This window comes from Echiichthys vipera, assembly GCF_963691815.1.
Source record: "Echiichthys vipera genome assembly, chromosome: 19".
Classification (NCBI taxonomy): domain Eukaryota; kingdom Metazoa; phylum Chordata; class Actinopteri; order Perciformes; family Trachinidae; genus Echiichthys; species Echiichthys vipera.
The window spans coordinates 25,878,139-25,893,374 of NC_139844.1; the positions used below are offsets into that span (position 1 = coordinate 25,878,139).

The 15,236-nt window shown below is 44.2% G+C and overlaps 1 protein-coding gene across 1 annotated transcript; it reads left to right on the forward strand.

Moving 5' to 3' along the window:
• Nucleotides 1–1,652: 1,652 nt before the first annotated feature.
• tdrd6a (tudor domain containing 6a) lies at nucleotides 1,653–14,668 on the forward strand (the record flags this gene model as incomplete). Its single annotated transcript, XM_083933956.1, has 10 exons — nucleotides 1,653–7,119; nucleotides 9,148–10,323; nucleotides 10,764–10,823; nucleotides 11,572–11,630; nucleotides 11,754–11,808; nucleotides 12,565–12,617; nucleotides 12,699–12,762; nucleotides 12,967–13,022; nucleotides 13,897–13,954; nucleotides 14,544–14,668. 10 exons carry the CDS (start codon nucleotides 1,653–1,655, stop codon nucleotides 14,666–14,668), a joined length of 7,173 nt encoding a protein of 2,390 aa, XP_083790082.1.
• Between the last annotated feature and the right edge of the window lie 568 nt (nucleotides 14,669–15,236).

Genomic DNA, 15,236 nt, shown 5'->3' on the forward strand with positions numbered 1-15,236 from the left:
AATTCATAGTAACGAACCGCATTTAACGTTCAGTAACGGTAACAGCGCTGTCACAAAGGAAACAGTAACAAGTTAGATTACTGAGTAACGCTGTTATACTTAAATGCCGTTACTCGCAACACTGATCAGGAGGGTTTGTGTCGATTCATTTTGAAAGAACAACGGCCTCTGGAGAAACTCGTCTCGTCTCTCACTCTGACCAGTGTTGTTGCTCTATCACTCACTCAGTGACGTAGATGATAACATTTACTGTAATTGGCTGGTGCTCATCATTTATCTACAGTCAGAACATTTTAAAAGTGTAATCCCCGTCTTCCTAATCTCTGCTTCTCAGTATTAAAGAGCATGCACTTGATGATCAGTGTGAATGCAAGTTTGTGTTTTTTTACATGTGCTTTGGGCCTGTTTTCAGATCTCCCACTGCATCTGCTCTGAGATCTGTCGTCTCCTGTGAACATCAAACAACAACAGATACAGTGAGTATTTTGGCATTGTGGCAGCATGCACTGGACCAGTGCATGTGTGCATTCCTCTGATGTTATCGGCTTCATTCTAGTGCGCCCTTAGCGGCCACTGTGACAGAGGATAAAATGTATGTTTTCCTTAGTCGTAAGATAATTTTTAACATTTTTGTAAAATAGTTTTATACATCTGATGAGCTTAAGTGTAAAACTCATGGACTTATTGAAAGGACTTCCAGGTGATGCAATGACAAAAAAAAATAATTCGGGAATGAATTAATTAATTAAAGAATGGTGGTTTTCCTGTGTTTCCACTGCAGCGTTGTCGCCTGAATGTTCTTTTGTTAGCGTGCCAGTCGGTGTTTAATCAGACACTTTAATGCAGGGGTGTCAAAGTGATCCAGTAAAGAGTCGCTGTGGCTGCAGGTTTTCAATCCAACCAAGCAAAAACACACCTGACTCGACTTACTCAATCACCTGAACGTCTTCACACAGTTGATTTGTTGGACCAGGTGTGTTTTTGATTGGTTTGAATGAAAACCTGCAGCCACAGCGGCCCTTTACTGGAGCAGTTTGACACCCCTGCATTAAAGTCGTCCCTTTTGCCTTTATCTGGACTACCAGCTGTCTCAGGGTTTCAGTCTCCTTAGAGCGGCTTGCCATTTTGCAAAGTGAAAGTGGTCTCATGTTTTCCCTCACTGATTTTTCTTCACAAAATAAAGGTTTTTGTTGCCTTGGGTATTTATTTAAAAAAAACAACATGCTAGTACAAAAGTGGTATAGCCACAGCTGATATCCTATCAAATTCTGAACAATAAAGAACAACATTTCCGAATAAATCAAGTATTAATAACTTGTTCTCTAACTTTTCACATGAAGAGTGAGTGGGGTTTAATATTTGTGTGTGTGTGTGTGTGTGTGTGTGTGTGTGTGTGTGTGTGTGTGTGTGTGTGTGTGTGTGTGTGTGTGTGTGTGTGTGTGTGTGTGTGTGTGTGTGTGTGTGTGTGTGTGTGTGTGTGTGTGTGTGTGTGTGTGTGTGTGTGTGTGTGTGTGTGTGTGTGTGTGTGTGTGTGTGTGTGTGTGTGTGTGTGTGTGTTTTATGTGCGTATGTTTTGCAGATAACGTCTAGTGCTCATACGGCTGTGTTGATGATGAAAATCATGGGTAGCTGAAATTCATGAAACTGCCAAAATGTCTTCAATCCCAGGACTACCTTTACGAGGGTCAGATGTAGACATTGCCATAACAAGGGTCCACTTGCATCCCCTTGGTGATCTTGTGGAGTTCTGGGGAACATTTAACCAGGACAGGACAGCAGATTATCAGTGCCTTGCCATAGACCTTCAATCTCCTGGAAACACATTTCAAGAGTTTGAAGGGAATCCTGGTGACCAGTGCTTGGTTCAGATAGATGGTACTTGGCACAGGTCTCGCATAGTCTCCAAAAATGACTCAAAATACAATGTGTTCCTCTTTGACAAAGGGATAACGTATAGCACCACCATAAGTCATCTCGCATGGGGTAAGAAGAAGCACTTCCACCTGCCACCCGAGGTGGAATTTTGTGTGCTAGCTAACGTGTTACCACTCTCACCTGAGAGCAGATGGTCTCCAGTGGCTCTTGATTTTCTGAAATCTCTCACTGGGAAGTCTGTGAGAGCACATGTGCAAGATGTACTCGTGGCACACAGAACATTTCTCCTGCACATCCCTTGCATATCCAAACAAATGTATGAGATGGGAATTGCTAAGAAGCTGTCTCCAAATGGGTTTCAGGACTTTGTTCTGATGTCACTGCAGTCCCATAGTGGAGCTGAAGTGTCTCCAGAGACTAAGATCTCCATGGGAGCAGGTGAGCTACTTCACAAGAAAGAGCTCTTCATGTACCCAGAGCTGCCAGCAGGAACTGTGGAGACGGTCGTAGTCACAGAAGTGACTAATCCGCAGCGGATTTTTTGCCAGTTGAAGGTCTTCTCTCTAGAGTTGAAGAAGCTGTCGGGGCAAATTACGCAGTGCTGCGAGGGCAGAATGACCAATTGCATTGTAGGTCCAGAAATGATTGGGTTTCCGTGTGCTGCAAGAGGAAGTGATGGCAGGTGGCACCGCTCTGTTCTACAACAGGTATACCCAACTAAAAACGTGGTGGAAGTGTTGAACGTTGACTATGGAAAAAAACAGTTTGTTCAAGTGGAGAATATAAGACCACTGGCTGCAGAGTTCTTCAGAATGCCCGTTGTGACTTACATCTGTTCCCTCCATGGGATCATTGACAAAGGAGTTGGATGGACAACCAACCAGATTGACCATCTCAGGACCCTTCTTCTGCACAAGACAGTGATTGCCAAATTTGAGTACCAAAGCATCTCTGAGGGTGTTCACTATGTCACTCTCTATGGGGATGATAACACAAACATAAACACATTGTTTGGCTCTATTGAAGGCTTCTTCCTGCAGAGTGATTATGCCATGCATAGCCCCGCACACAGCCTCCAGCATCCAACTCAGCACGAAACGATTAAAAAAAACGTGTTTAATCCTGGAAAGGCTGTAGAGGGAAAAGAAAGGAAAGGAATATCAGAGTTGTCAGCTGAAGTTCTCCCTCTCAACTCCTTACATGTGGCACTTGTTCAGCATGTATCTGACCCATCAGAGTTTTGGATCCAAACACAGAACTATACAAGTGAGTTGGATGAACTGATGGGTAAAATGTACCATCTTTACAAAGATTCATTGAATGCCGATGCAGTGATAAATCCAACTGTTGGGCTCTTCTGTGCTGCCAAGGCTGAAGATGGTGAGTTCTATAGAGCAACTGTATCTGAAGTTGGAGAGAGAAAAACCAAGGTGTGCTTCGTTGATTATGGAAACACCGAAGTGGTTGACAGAAGTAACATCAGGACCCTCCCAGATGAGTTCAAAAAACTGCCATGTCTTTCACTGAAATGCACCCTGGCTGGTGTCAAGCCGAAAGATGAGAAATGGAGTCAAAGAGCCTGTGAGTTTTTCATCAAAGCAGTCACGGATAAAGAACTAACTGTACACGTGACAGCAAAATATGATAAGGGCTATGTTGTCCAACTAACAGATCCTGAAGCACAAGGAGAAAAAGATCTAAGCACACTGATGTGTCGTTCTGGCCTTGCTGAAAGGGTTGAGACACCAAGACAACCGAAAGCCAAGAGGACCGTGAAACCTGTGATTCTGCCACAGCTTCCAGATGCCAGGCTTACTGAAAACGGGAACAAATGTATGTCTCTCCAGACCCTAACCACAGTTGACCTTGCAAGTAATGAGAGAAGAATTCCTATATTCAAGGAGCACATGTTTCCAATCGGAAGTGTCCTTGATGTCTGTGTGTCCTACATTGAAAGCCCAAATGATTTCTGGTGCCAACTAGTACAAAATGCAGGGCACTTGACAGTGCTCATGCATGACATGCAGGCTTATTATGCAGGCAGTGACTTTCAGCCCCTTGTGGGAACAGCTTGTGTTTCTCGCCACCCTGATAATAAAATGTGGTACAGGGCCCTAGTAATTCACAAACATGAAACGCCTGATGTGGATGTGTTGTTTGTTGACTATGGCCAGACACATACAGTCTCCATCTATGACCTGAGGCGGATCAGCCCAAAATTCCTCTCTCTGTATGGCCAGGCTTTTCGATGCAGTCTGTTAAACCCTGTTGACCCCACGTCTGCCATAAATGAGTGGAATGAAGAAGCAGTTGCAAGGTTTCACAGCTTTGTGGAAACTGCTGCATTGAACTTGGTGATTTTGAAGTGCACCATATATGCTGTCATGTACAGTAAGCAGAAGATTGTTTTCAACATCGTGGATCTAGAAACTCCCTTTGAGAGTATCTGCACCAATCTGGTCCAGCTAGTCAAAAATGCACCTCCCAAGAAAACTGCTGGGCCATCTTTCAATCTGAACACATACTACTACTCAACACACAATGTCAAAACTGGAACAGAGGAACAGGTCACAGTGACATGTGTGAACAATGTCAGTCAGTTCTACTGCCAGCTTGAGAGGAATGCTGACGTGATAAAAGATCTCAAGATCAAAGTGAGCAATCTCTGTCATCAGCTGGAGAATGTAAAGCTCCCAACAGTCTTTGGAACTTTGTGCTTTGCGAAGTACACTGATGGACAGTGGTACAGGGGACAGATCAAGGCCACAAAACCAGTGATTTTGGTTCACTTTGTGGACTATGGTGACACTATTGAGGTCCAAAAATCCGACTTGCTTCCGGTTCCCAGAGAGGCTACTGACATCATGTCTGTGCCTGTGCAGGCTGTTGTGTGCAGTCTCTCTGATGTCCCTGCCAATGTTCCCTCTGAGATGAACAGCTGGTTTGAGAGAAGTTCGACAGAATGTAAATTCCGAGCACTCATAGTGGCTCGAGAACCTGATGGTAAACTGCTGGTTGAGCTGTACCAAGGAAACACTCAGGTTAATTCAAAGATCAAGAAGATGTTTCAGATTGAGATGCACACAGAAGAGAAGGTTGTCTACCGGGGAGCACTTGGGACTTCAGCAAATGCACAAAAGACACCAAAAGTTGTCCCAAAACCACTTGCCGAAACAGAAAACCACACTCTGACCATCAAGAAAAATGTCTCCACCCCAAAATTAGCACATCAAATGAGAGACACTGACATTAATCTGCAGTCTGCATCACAGCCTTCACGCAATGTTTGTAAAAATGGTCAGAAGATCAGAGCTGCTCCGTTAGAGCTGTACAGACCTCCACACCAAAAGCAATCATGTGCCAGGACACCAAGTAATTCAGGAAACGGTTCTGAGCCGGCAGGTGCCTATATCAAACCAAGAAAAGAACCTCTTCCTACAGAAACTAAACAGCTCATCAAGGCCGACTCAGCTGACACAGAATCTCAGAAACAAAGCAATGCTGAAAAATACCCTAAACTTCTAGACCTGCCAGCAAAAGTTATCACATCAGGTATGGAAGCAGATGTTTACGTCTCTCACTGCAACAGCCCATTGAGTTTCTATGTGCAACTTGTCAGAGAAGAGGATGAAATATTCTCCCTTGTGGAAAAACTAAATGATCCCCAATCGACCCCCCAAACGAACAGTGTCAAAGAAGTGCACCCAGGTGACCTTGTTCAAGCAGAGTTTGCGGATGATTCCTCGTGGTATCGAGCAGTTGTAAGAGAGATCCACGGCAAAACGATGGCTCTTGCTGAGTTTGTTGATTTTGGAAATACAGCAATGATGCCAATTTCAAAGATTGGCCAACTCCATAAGACTTTCTTGCAACTTCCCCTGTACAGCACACACTGTATGCTGAGCGAGGCTGCAGGTCTCACAAAAGAGGAAGTGCTTGACCCAGAAGTGGTGTCACTTTTCAAAGATGACATCGGTGATGGTGGAGAAAAGGTGCTCAAGTGCCGGTTTATGAGGCAGTTAGGATCTGTGTGGGAAGTCAGTCTTGAAGACAGTGGTGTGGCTGTCATGTGTAAAGTACCTACTAGATGCTCTACTGATGGCTCTGAATTGGCCCCAGAAAAACTTGAACGAGTTGAGGAAACACCTGCCCAGAGCTCTGACATCAGGAACGTGCCGAAGAACCCAGAGAAAGTGCTACATAACCTCTGCCCTCTTTTTTACCAAGAACAAGAGTTTTTAGAGGGACAAAAATTAGAGGTCTACATCTCAAATATAAATGATGCTCAGACCTTTTGGTGTCAGCGTGCAGACTCAGACGAGCTCGATAAGATAACGTCAAATGTCTCCAAAGTGGGGGAAGCAGGCGATCAAGAACGTATTGACCCAGGGTCTCTCTCCCCTGGCAACCCATGTATTGCTCTCTTTTCAGACGACTGTCTTTGGTACCGAGCAGAGGTCATTGACAAAGATGGAGATAAGATGTCTGTTCTCTTTGTGGACTATGGAAACGAATCCCAAGTCAGTGTAAAAGATGTGAGGGCAATGCCCCCCAGCCTGATGCAAACTCCTCCACAGGCCTTTTTGTGCGAGCTTGAAGGCTTTGATACTTCAAATGGATCCTGGGACAGTGGTGCAGTAGATATGTTCTCAGCACTTACAACAGAAAAAGCGTTACAGCTGACTGTCACCAGAGTAACAAGAGAAGAAGGGAAAATCAAATACCTTGTGCTGATGGAACATGAGGGCCAGGTGATAAATGAGGCACTGAAAACCTGGTGGAAGAGCTCCACGGCGGAAAACGAACCTGATGCAGTTGGACTGACCACTTCAAATGAAACGCCGCTGCAATGTGACTCAACTGTGGAAGAGACTCTACCACCTGAGGATCAACTAGAGTACCCCGAAGGCCAAGAAATGCATACTGGCGCTGCATGCACTTACCCTCAGAGGGACTTCCCTGACGAGAGGAGCACTGGTGAGCTCGGTGACTCCCACACAGAAAGCTTTCTATGCGATAGTGGCATCAATGAAACACTGTTACCATCAAGCGATGACAAAGGTGATCAAATTTTGAGTAGAGTGGAAACAGACAAAGACACTGACGAAGAGTTTTCAGTGATGGACATTATTGGGACAGATGACTTAAATTCTCCAATGGATGAAGACCCCACTGATGAGTCTCTGCTTGGAGAGGTTAATACCTGCAGCACGGAAATCAGCTCTAACATCATGGAGTTTTCTGGTAAGCAACACATTCATTTATTTTATTTTCATAAGTTAACAATATGGGGCATTTTCCGCCCATTGAATAAGCAGCTAACAGTAAAAAGTTGTATGGAAATCATGTTAATATGGAAAGTAACAGTGTAACCAAAAAAGGGTAAAATTAACAGTAAACAATCCTTGGTCGACCAGTGGTTATCATTTAGAGCGAGTCGTCGACCAATCGGCGCGCATATACGGTATATATCAGTTATTGAACAACTTAATTCAACATAATTAATAACTTTAATTTTACAAGTGCACACAGCCGCGCTGTAAGTCTGCCGCCTGTTAATGACACCGACAAATTATTTCAGATTCTAATTCTGAATGTGTCAGAAAAAAATCAGCAAGGAGACTGTCGGAACGGGCCGACATGGGCTGGTAGCTAGGCTAACGTGACTTGAAGGTAATGTTCATCGTGGACAAGTGATACATGTGACTTCTTGGGGTCATCCTTTTTCAAAGTGATCCCATATTTTAGACATTTTTCCCGACATGATTGGCTGTTAACTGTCTAACTGTCTAACCGCGATGTAGAGCAGGGAGCTGTTGTTTAAAAAAAACACTGACAGTGAGTGAGTGTCACGACTTCCTGTATCTGGCCCTTCAAATTAAAAGCCATTCAGCCTTTTAAACCCACAGATTTTCACTTAATTTTGACACGAAACAGCTCCAAATTTTTGTTTTTCCTGCGACCAAACGACTAATAAAATTGCTGATGAACTTTTGGTCGGCCAGTGCTTGGTCGACTATTTGGGGGCAGCCTTAGTAAAATTTAATTTACTAGTAAAGTTTTGGTCAACTCACAACTGATGGTCAGCTGTTAAGCCATGTTCAGTGTTTGAGGGAAGTTAATCATTTTATATGTGTTGTTTTTATTTCTTTGCATTTCCAGTTCCAACTGAGCAAAGAGATGAAGTTACCGCTGCAAGGGCTCACTCTCTTACCAGCACGACGACAGTGAAAATGGTAAATTGCTTGTCATTGAATAGTAGGTGTGATGTTTCACCGCTGACTTGATTACAGATAGACTCGACAAAATGTAATTTTGGTGTTTTGTTCTTTTAAAGATTTGCCGTGAAGCTTTCGCTGTCGGGCAGGTCGTGGATCTGCCTGAGACGCATGATAACAGCTCTGAAGACTTAAAGCAGGTTCATGAAATTCCACTTTTATCGTATATCGCTCCACACTGTACCAAAAAAACAAACAAACTTTATTTCTGTTTCTGCTGTACCACCTTTTTAATTCCTTGGTTTTACTTGTGTTTTCTCCCAGAATGAGACTGAATTGGTGCTTCCTGCATTTGGTGAGTGTTTCTTATTCTAACCATGCAACACTCATAGTATGAACTCAGGCTACATCAACACTACTATGTTTTAGATTTAAAATGCATCTTTTGCCATGTTTACGCCGTCCACGCTACACCAGACCCCTGGACAGCTGAAACTGTTTAAGTTTGAAACCACCAGGGTTGCGTAACGATGACACAGACGCCCTTGCTTCCTGACTGGGTCTTCTGTTAGTCACTCATCAGTTAGCCAGGCCGTGATTCCATCCATCTCGTACGTACTCCTTTCCCTTTTGCCATGACTTCCTCTGGTGATGGATACCGATCACCTTACCTCTTTTAACATGTCGCCTTTCGCAATGACTCCCAATCTGTGTTTTCTGCCGCCTTTACTGCCTCATACTCGTGCATGTGAAGGGTCATGAGATATACCCTTTCAGATTATTTTGGCTACAGAGCTAAAACGCTTGTGTTGGCAGAGATTTTTGTAGTTTAAAATACCAATACCATGCAGAACAACATGAACCATATTAGGAACAAATAGTTGATCAAGTCGTGTAAAACACAGTGGTACGGTGGGTCGTTCTCAGTCTAATGAAGCCATTTAAATAATTGGTTAAACTTGGTCTATCTACTATTTGTCATAAACATGGAAGCACTCAGAAGCCTTTAGGCAACACATCAGTGTGTATCTAAATAATCTCCTTGCATCTGCAGCCCTGTACGATGACTCTGACACAGCAGCTCACGAGCCACACACCTGCACAGCTTCCTCTCAAGATTTAGGAAAGGTCTGGAATCCACAGAAGGTGACGTGTGCTGATGAAGAGGTGACCTGTGCCAATGAAGAGGTGACCTGTGCCGATGAAGAGGTTACCTGTGCTGATGAAGAGGTGACCTGTGCTGATGAAGAGGTGACCTGTGCCGATGAAGAGGTGACCTGTGCCGATGAAGAGGTGACCTGTGCCGATGAAGAGGTGACCTGTGCTGATGAAGAGGTGACCTGTGATGAAGAAGAGGTGACCTGTGCTGATGAAGAGGTGACCTGTGCTGATGAAGAGGTGACCTGTGCCGATGAAACAGTGACCTGTGCTGATGAAACAGTGACCTGTGCTGATGAAGAGGTGACCTGTGCTGATGAAGAGGTGACCTGTGATGAAGAAGAGGTGACCTGTGCTGATGAAGAGGTGACCTGTGCTGATGAAGAGGTAACGTGTGATGATGAAGAGGTGACCTGTGCAGGTCAAACGCTGACCTGTGATGATGAAGAGGTGACCTGTGCTGATGAAGAGGTGACCTGTGCTGATGAAGAGGTGACCTGTGATGAAGAAGAGGTGACCTGTGCTGATGAAGAAGTGACCTGTGCTGATGAAGAAGTGACCTGTGCTGATGAAGAGGTGACCTGTGATGAAGAAGAGGTGACCTGTGCCGATGAAGAGGTGACCTGTGCTGATGAAGAGGTGACCTGTGCCGATGAAGAGGTGACCTGTGCCGATGAAGAGGTGACCTGTGCTGATGAAGAGGTGACCTGTGCTGATGAAGAGGTGACCTGTGATGAAGAAGAGGTGACCTGTGCTGATGAAGAGGTGACCTGTGCTGATGAAGAGGTGACCTGTGCTGATGAAGAGGTGACCTGTGCTGATGAAGAGGTGACCTGTGCTGATGAAGAGGTGACCTGTGCTGATGAAGAGGTGACCTGTGCTGATGAAGAGGTGACCTGTGCTGATGAAGAGGTGACCTGTGCCGATGAAGAGGTGACCTGTGCAGGTCAAACACTGACCTGTGCTGATGAAGAGGTGACCTGTGATGAAGAAGAGGTGACCTGTGCTGATGAAGAGGTGACCTGTGATGAAGAAGAGGTGACCTGTGCTGATGAAGAGGTGACCTGTGCAGGTCAGACACTGACCTGTGCTGATAAAGAGGCCTGTTTGATAAATGTGTTTACAGGTATCAGACGTTTGTTTTGTGTTTTGTTCAGTAGCAGCTACTAGAATTTGAGCGACGTAGCAAAGCTAATACTGTCCTTATGTGTAGAGCAAGTCAGCAGGGAGAATTTACGCTGCTCGCTCTCTCCTGTTTGACCCGTTCCACTCAAATCCCTCACTGTTCGCTCCAAAGAGAGAAAGAAAGCCTCACTGTGTTATTTTAGCACACCCTTAGCCCGGCACAAAGGAAAAGTACACCTCTATGACTCATCAGCTTCCTTATGGAAGAACTTTGAGGCCTCCATGTTGAGCTTGACGTAACAGCTGTTGTTTGATCCCCAGCGGGTGCAGCCTTGTTTCCCAGTATGAACCGTTATCACTGTTTTGCTTTCTTCCTTTGCACCGCAGATCCAAACGAACCAAGTGACGACGGCAAAGTCACCAGTGCAGGAGATGATTGTCTCAGCAGTACGACAGCAGAGGAAACGGTAATTAGTATCAAGATGAGTTTCCTTATGTGAGACCTTTGTATAAGCACTGTATTTATACTTAACTGGGCTTTAGCCTGTGTGGAGTCGCAGCTCAGGGTGGGGAAACACACCTTATGTAAAGTTAAGGAGCTTTTCAGAGGTAACTACAACAAATCACCGTTTAAAAGACAGACGAAACAGTAACTGCCCACTGTTGGATGGAGGGTGGTCGCTAATGAAATCAAATAATTGATGAAATGACTTAAATAATTCAGAATAATCTACATTTCAACAGCACTAATTCCATCCGTTCAACAGAATCATGATGTACGGAGCACTTTGCTGCTCTGAGTGTCTTTCACCCCTTTTTAACTCCAGTTGTCCACTTCTGACATCACTGTTCATCTGAGCGCCTGAAACTGTTTTTCTCTACATTAAAGTGGATGTTTTTAAATCTTAGGTCCAAAAGGAATCACAGCTTCCTTGTTGGGAGCTTTTTCGTGAACAATTAATCGGTGAGTAATTTCTAACACAAGACGCATGAAACCACATTTGGATGGTCAACAACAATAAGTGCAGGTTTGTGTTTTAAGACGTGATTATTTAAGAGAGTGTGTCTTACTCACTGGTGACCAAAGCTTCTCCTCGGGTCCATGAACGGTGTTCTTGTTAGTGTCTTGTGTTCTGACACTAAACAGTGTGAGGAGGTGCAGTAGTGTGATGAGTGTGGTTGTGTATCTTTACAGAAACGCCCTCAGAGCCTGACTTGGACTTCTTCCTACAGGACAAGACCATGCGTGACAAGGTGAGGTAGAACCCAATTTCTGTCAGATGAAAACAGGAATATTTGAATATCAATGTAATCACACTCTGACTTTGTTATTCGTGGCTCTTAAATCTTCACATTATTGACGTGTTGTGTTTTTAGAACGACGCAGTGACTGAAGATGAGGCCGCGGCTCTTCACCAAGATGAGCTTTTTGGTTTGTTATCTCATTTGTTTCCACAGTGGAGATCAACATTAGAGAACAAAGTATTAATACTTGATTTATTCTGAAACGTTGTTATTTATTGTTCAATATCTGCTGTGGCTGTACCGCTGCTGTACTAGCAACAAAAACCTTTATTTTGTGAAAAAATCAGTGAGCAAAATTGGAGAACTTTCAGATCCCTCCCAGTTATTGGTGTTAATCTGGCATCTGGTGACAAGTTACTCAATATTCGGACGCACCCTATTTATCTGCAGCGGTCCTGTTTACTTTGCAAGTGCACGAGAGGACAGGATGATGAGAAGACTCTCAGTGGGGAATCGGTTCAACTCTGCAGCTGGAGTTGTCAGTTCGGTGCTGAACAGGTCAAGGATCTGTCTCTGCACAGAATCTCATCGTTTAAGACTTTTTGGACTGAAAGCCTACTCTGCAGTGACCAAACCTCTCATCAGCAGAAAGAATAAAAATGTGTGGACAGAGGAGAACTGGTCCAGAGTGACTTCAGTGATGAGAGGACGTTCACTTCATTTGGGTCTGATGGAAACATCATGTTGGGCGTAGGACTGGGGAAAGACTGAACCCAAAGTGTGTAAAGAAGTCAGTCACATTTGGAGGAGGAAGTGTCAGGGTTTGGGGATGTTTTCTGCAGCAGGAGTTGGGCCTCTTGTACAGCTATTCCTCTTTGCTCCGTCTGGGTGAAGGTTCAAAGACGTTACATGACATTTGTGTCGCCTGTCTTTGTGTTCGCAGCTCTGCCGTCTGCCACTGAACCACAGGCCGACACCGTCCCCTGTCCAGAGCTGGTAATAATCAGCACACGACCAAAAACCCAACACCCGAACATCCCATCACTAACGCGTGAACGCTGTCTTTGTTCTTTTCAGAATAACCTGGTGGAAGAGATGACGTGTCGCGTCGCAGAGATCTGTCTGTCAGACGTCTGCAGAGGTATCGGACGTAACGAACGGATGAACAATGCACTGGGATTTAGTTAGAAATTAATATTTTATTGACGGCCGCTCTGCATCGTTGTTTTTATGTATCATGTTCACACTAATCTTGGGTTTTCACCAGGACGTGACAGTTTGACAGTAAACCCATTTCCATGACTTGACTTCTTCAGCCTGATTTTACAGATTTCCTTTGTTTCAGAAGCTGAAGGGGAAGCGAGTGAGCAGCAGGTGCGTGCATCACCCGATCAAAGAGAGGTAACGCTTTGCATTCTGGGAACGAGACGAAGCCTTTTGGTCGGTGAATGAATTCTAATAAGTCCAAAGAGTTGATGTCGATGTGTGTGGATGTCTTTGGTACTGAAGGTGTTAAACCTCAGAGCGTGTCCGGAGGTAAAAGTGCACTTATTCTAATCATGTATCTGCAGATCCAATGGCTTTACCTGGTGTTACTTAGGCGCAGAGTGTGTATTGGATACTTGTTGTTTCAGTTGGGTGTCAGTGTGTTTGCAGGGCACATTACACTTCATAGGCCGTGTGTGTGGCCGGCACAAGGCTTCCACTCTCTCCAGTGATGCAGAAGTGCTCAGATGACGCTAAAGCAACTGATTGTGTTTCAAACATAAACTACGTTCAGTTTGTTTTGTTCTGAATAAAAAACGTTTGAAATGGTCAATAATGAAACGTTGTTCACCATCACCTCTGGTTTCGCAGTTATCCAGTATTAAACGCAGGGTTTCTCTGTCGAGCCACGAGAGCGTTCACATAAAAGGGGCGGGGTTTGCAGAATATGACCAATAGGAAACGTGGAGCAGTCCGGCAGCAGCGTGCAGAGCAAAGTATAAAATTGGAGGAATATGAAAATATTTTCCAGGCTAAAGCAACAGAGTTAGAGCTGAGGAGCAGCAAGAACGCACGACTCCAAACACAGCTGTGATCTTATTAAAGAAAGTGATACTCACACGTTTTTATTTAAATAATGTTAAGATTTAACCTTGGGAACAGACTTAGGGATCAAAGTTCTGATATTTTACCTGTAACACCGATGGAAACCAGGATCCTGTGGAATTACAGACCCACTAACATCCACGTGCACTCAGAGTCTAAACTTCTGAATCTGTTGATGTTGCAGGAGTTCAGTGACGAAGCGCTCACGGAACAAATGTCCTCATCTGCTGACGACAGCTTTGGTAAGAGGTGCTATTAATATTAATTAATTATATTATTAATGTTAATATGAAGTAGATGAGTTTAGGTGATTTTGAAGAACAGAGTTAAAGAACTTTCACATGAAACGGGACAAGAAATGAAGCCATGACCTCTTCAGACGGACTCTCCTGTGAATGATTGAAGCAGTTTTTGGGCTTATTATATTTTTATTTTTTGACTTTTCCTGACTTTTATCCTTTAATACGTGCTGTATGTAAAACTGTCCTGTAATCACTTGGCAACATGACGGCATACATACATAGTCAGAGTTTAACATACGTGTTAAAAGTAGGATTTTAAAACCAGTTATTTACATAAAAAGCATCGAACAGTTGGTGTTCAGATGTTCATTACTGACTGAAACATCCTGTGAGAAGTCTGAAGGTTTAGAAATGGAAGATGTGAAGGAACCGTGCCCACGGCGTTCCTCTGGTCTGAGACGCCATCTACTCTTTGGGTATAAAGTTCTCCCTCTTCTCTGTCGCTCACACGTGTTTCCGTCACACGATGTCGTGTCCGATCTCTGAGAAGAGTTTCATGTAACTTTCCATCCGTTCCTTCCTCCCTCAGAGGCCCAGCTGTCAAAGATCACTCATCTCTCTCTGATAATCAACGACGGCCCCGATGAGGATGATGAGGATGAGGAGGATGAGGATGAGGAGCAGCTGCTTGTTGAGCAGCAGCCGGAGGAGTAACCGCCCTCTGGTTTCCTCTGTTTCCCTTTCGTCGGACACATTAATCAACTGCTTCTGCTTTGAGTTACAACAAGTTCACATTAGTTTTAGTTTTCTTTAACGGCTCAACGGTTCTGACCTGTTGGACCCGGCCGCTCGTCTTTCTCCTCTGGCCCAGCGGCTCATTCATGTGTTCCTACTGAAAAACAACCTTTTGGTTCAAAGTGCCTTTGCATGGTTTGAAGTTTGTGGTGTCCGTGCGCTGCCCCACTGTGACAGGTGATGTGTTCTGATAAGATGCCGCATGATAACTCGATGAATGTTTAGTTTAAAAAGCTGATTAGCTGTGAAGTGCAGCAGTTTTCTGTTTTCTGTATTTGAGTGCGTGCATGCCTTAAAGATTTATTTATGTTGGCACAATAAATCTCTTTCACATGTGTGCAGACGAGTCCGGCTTCCTTCTTGTTTGGTGCAGCGTATTTGAAATACAAGAGGTTCACACAGGTGCTTCAAATCCTTCAAATCCTCTGAAAAGTGCTTGAATTTTGGATAAAGTGCTTAAAGTTGTATCTGTATTGAATTAGTTTCA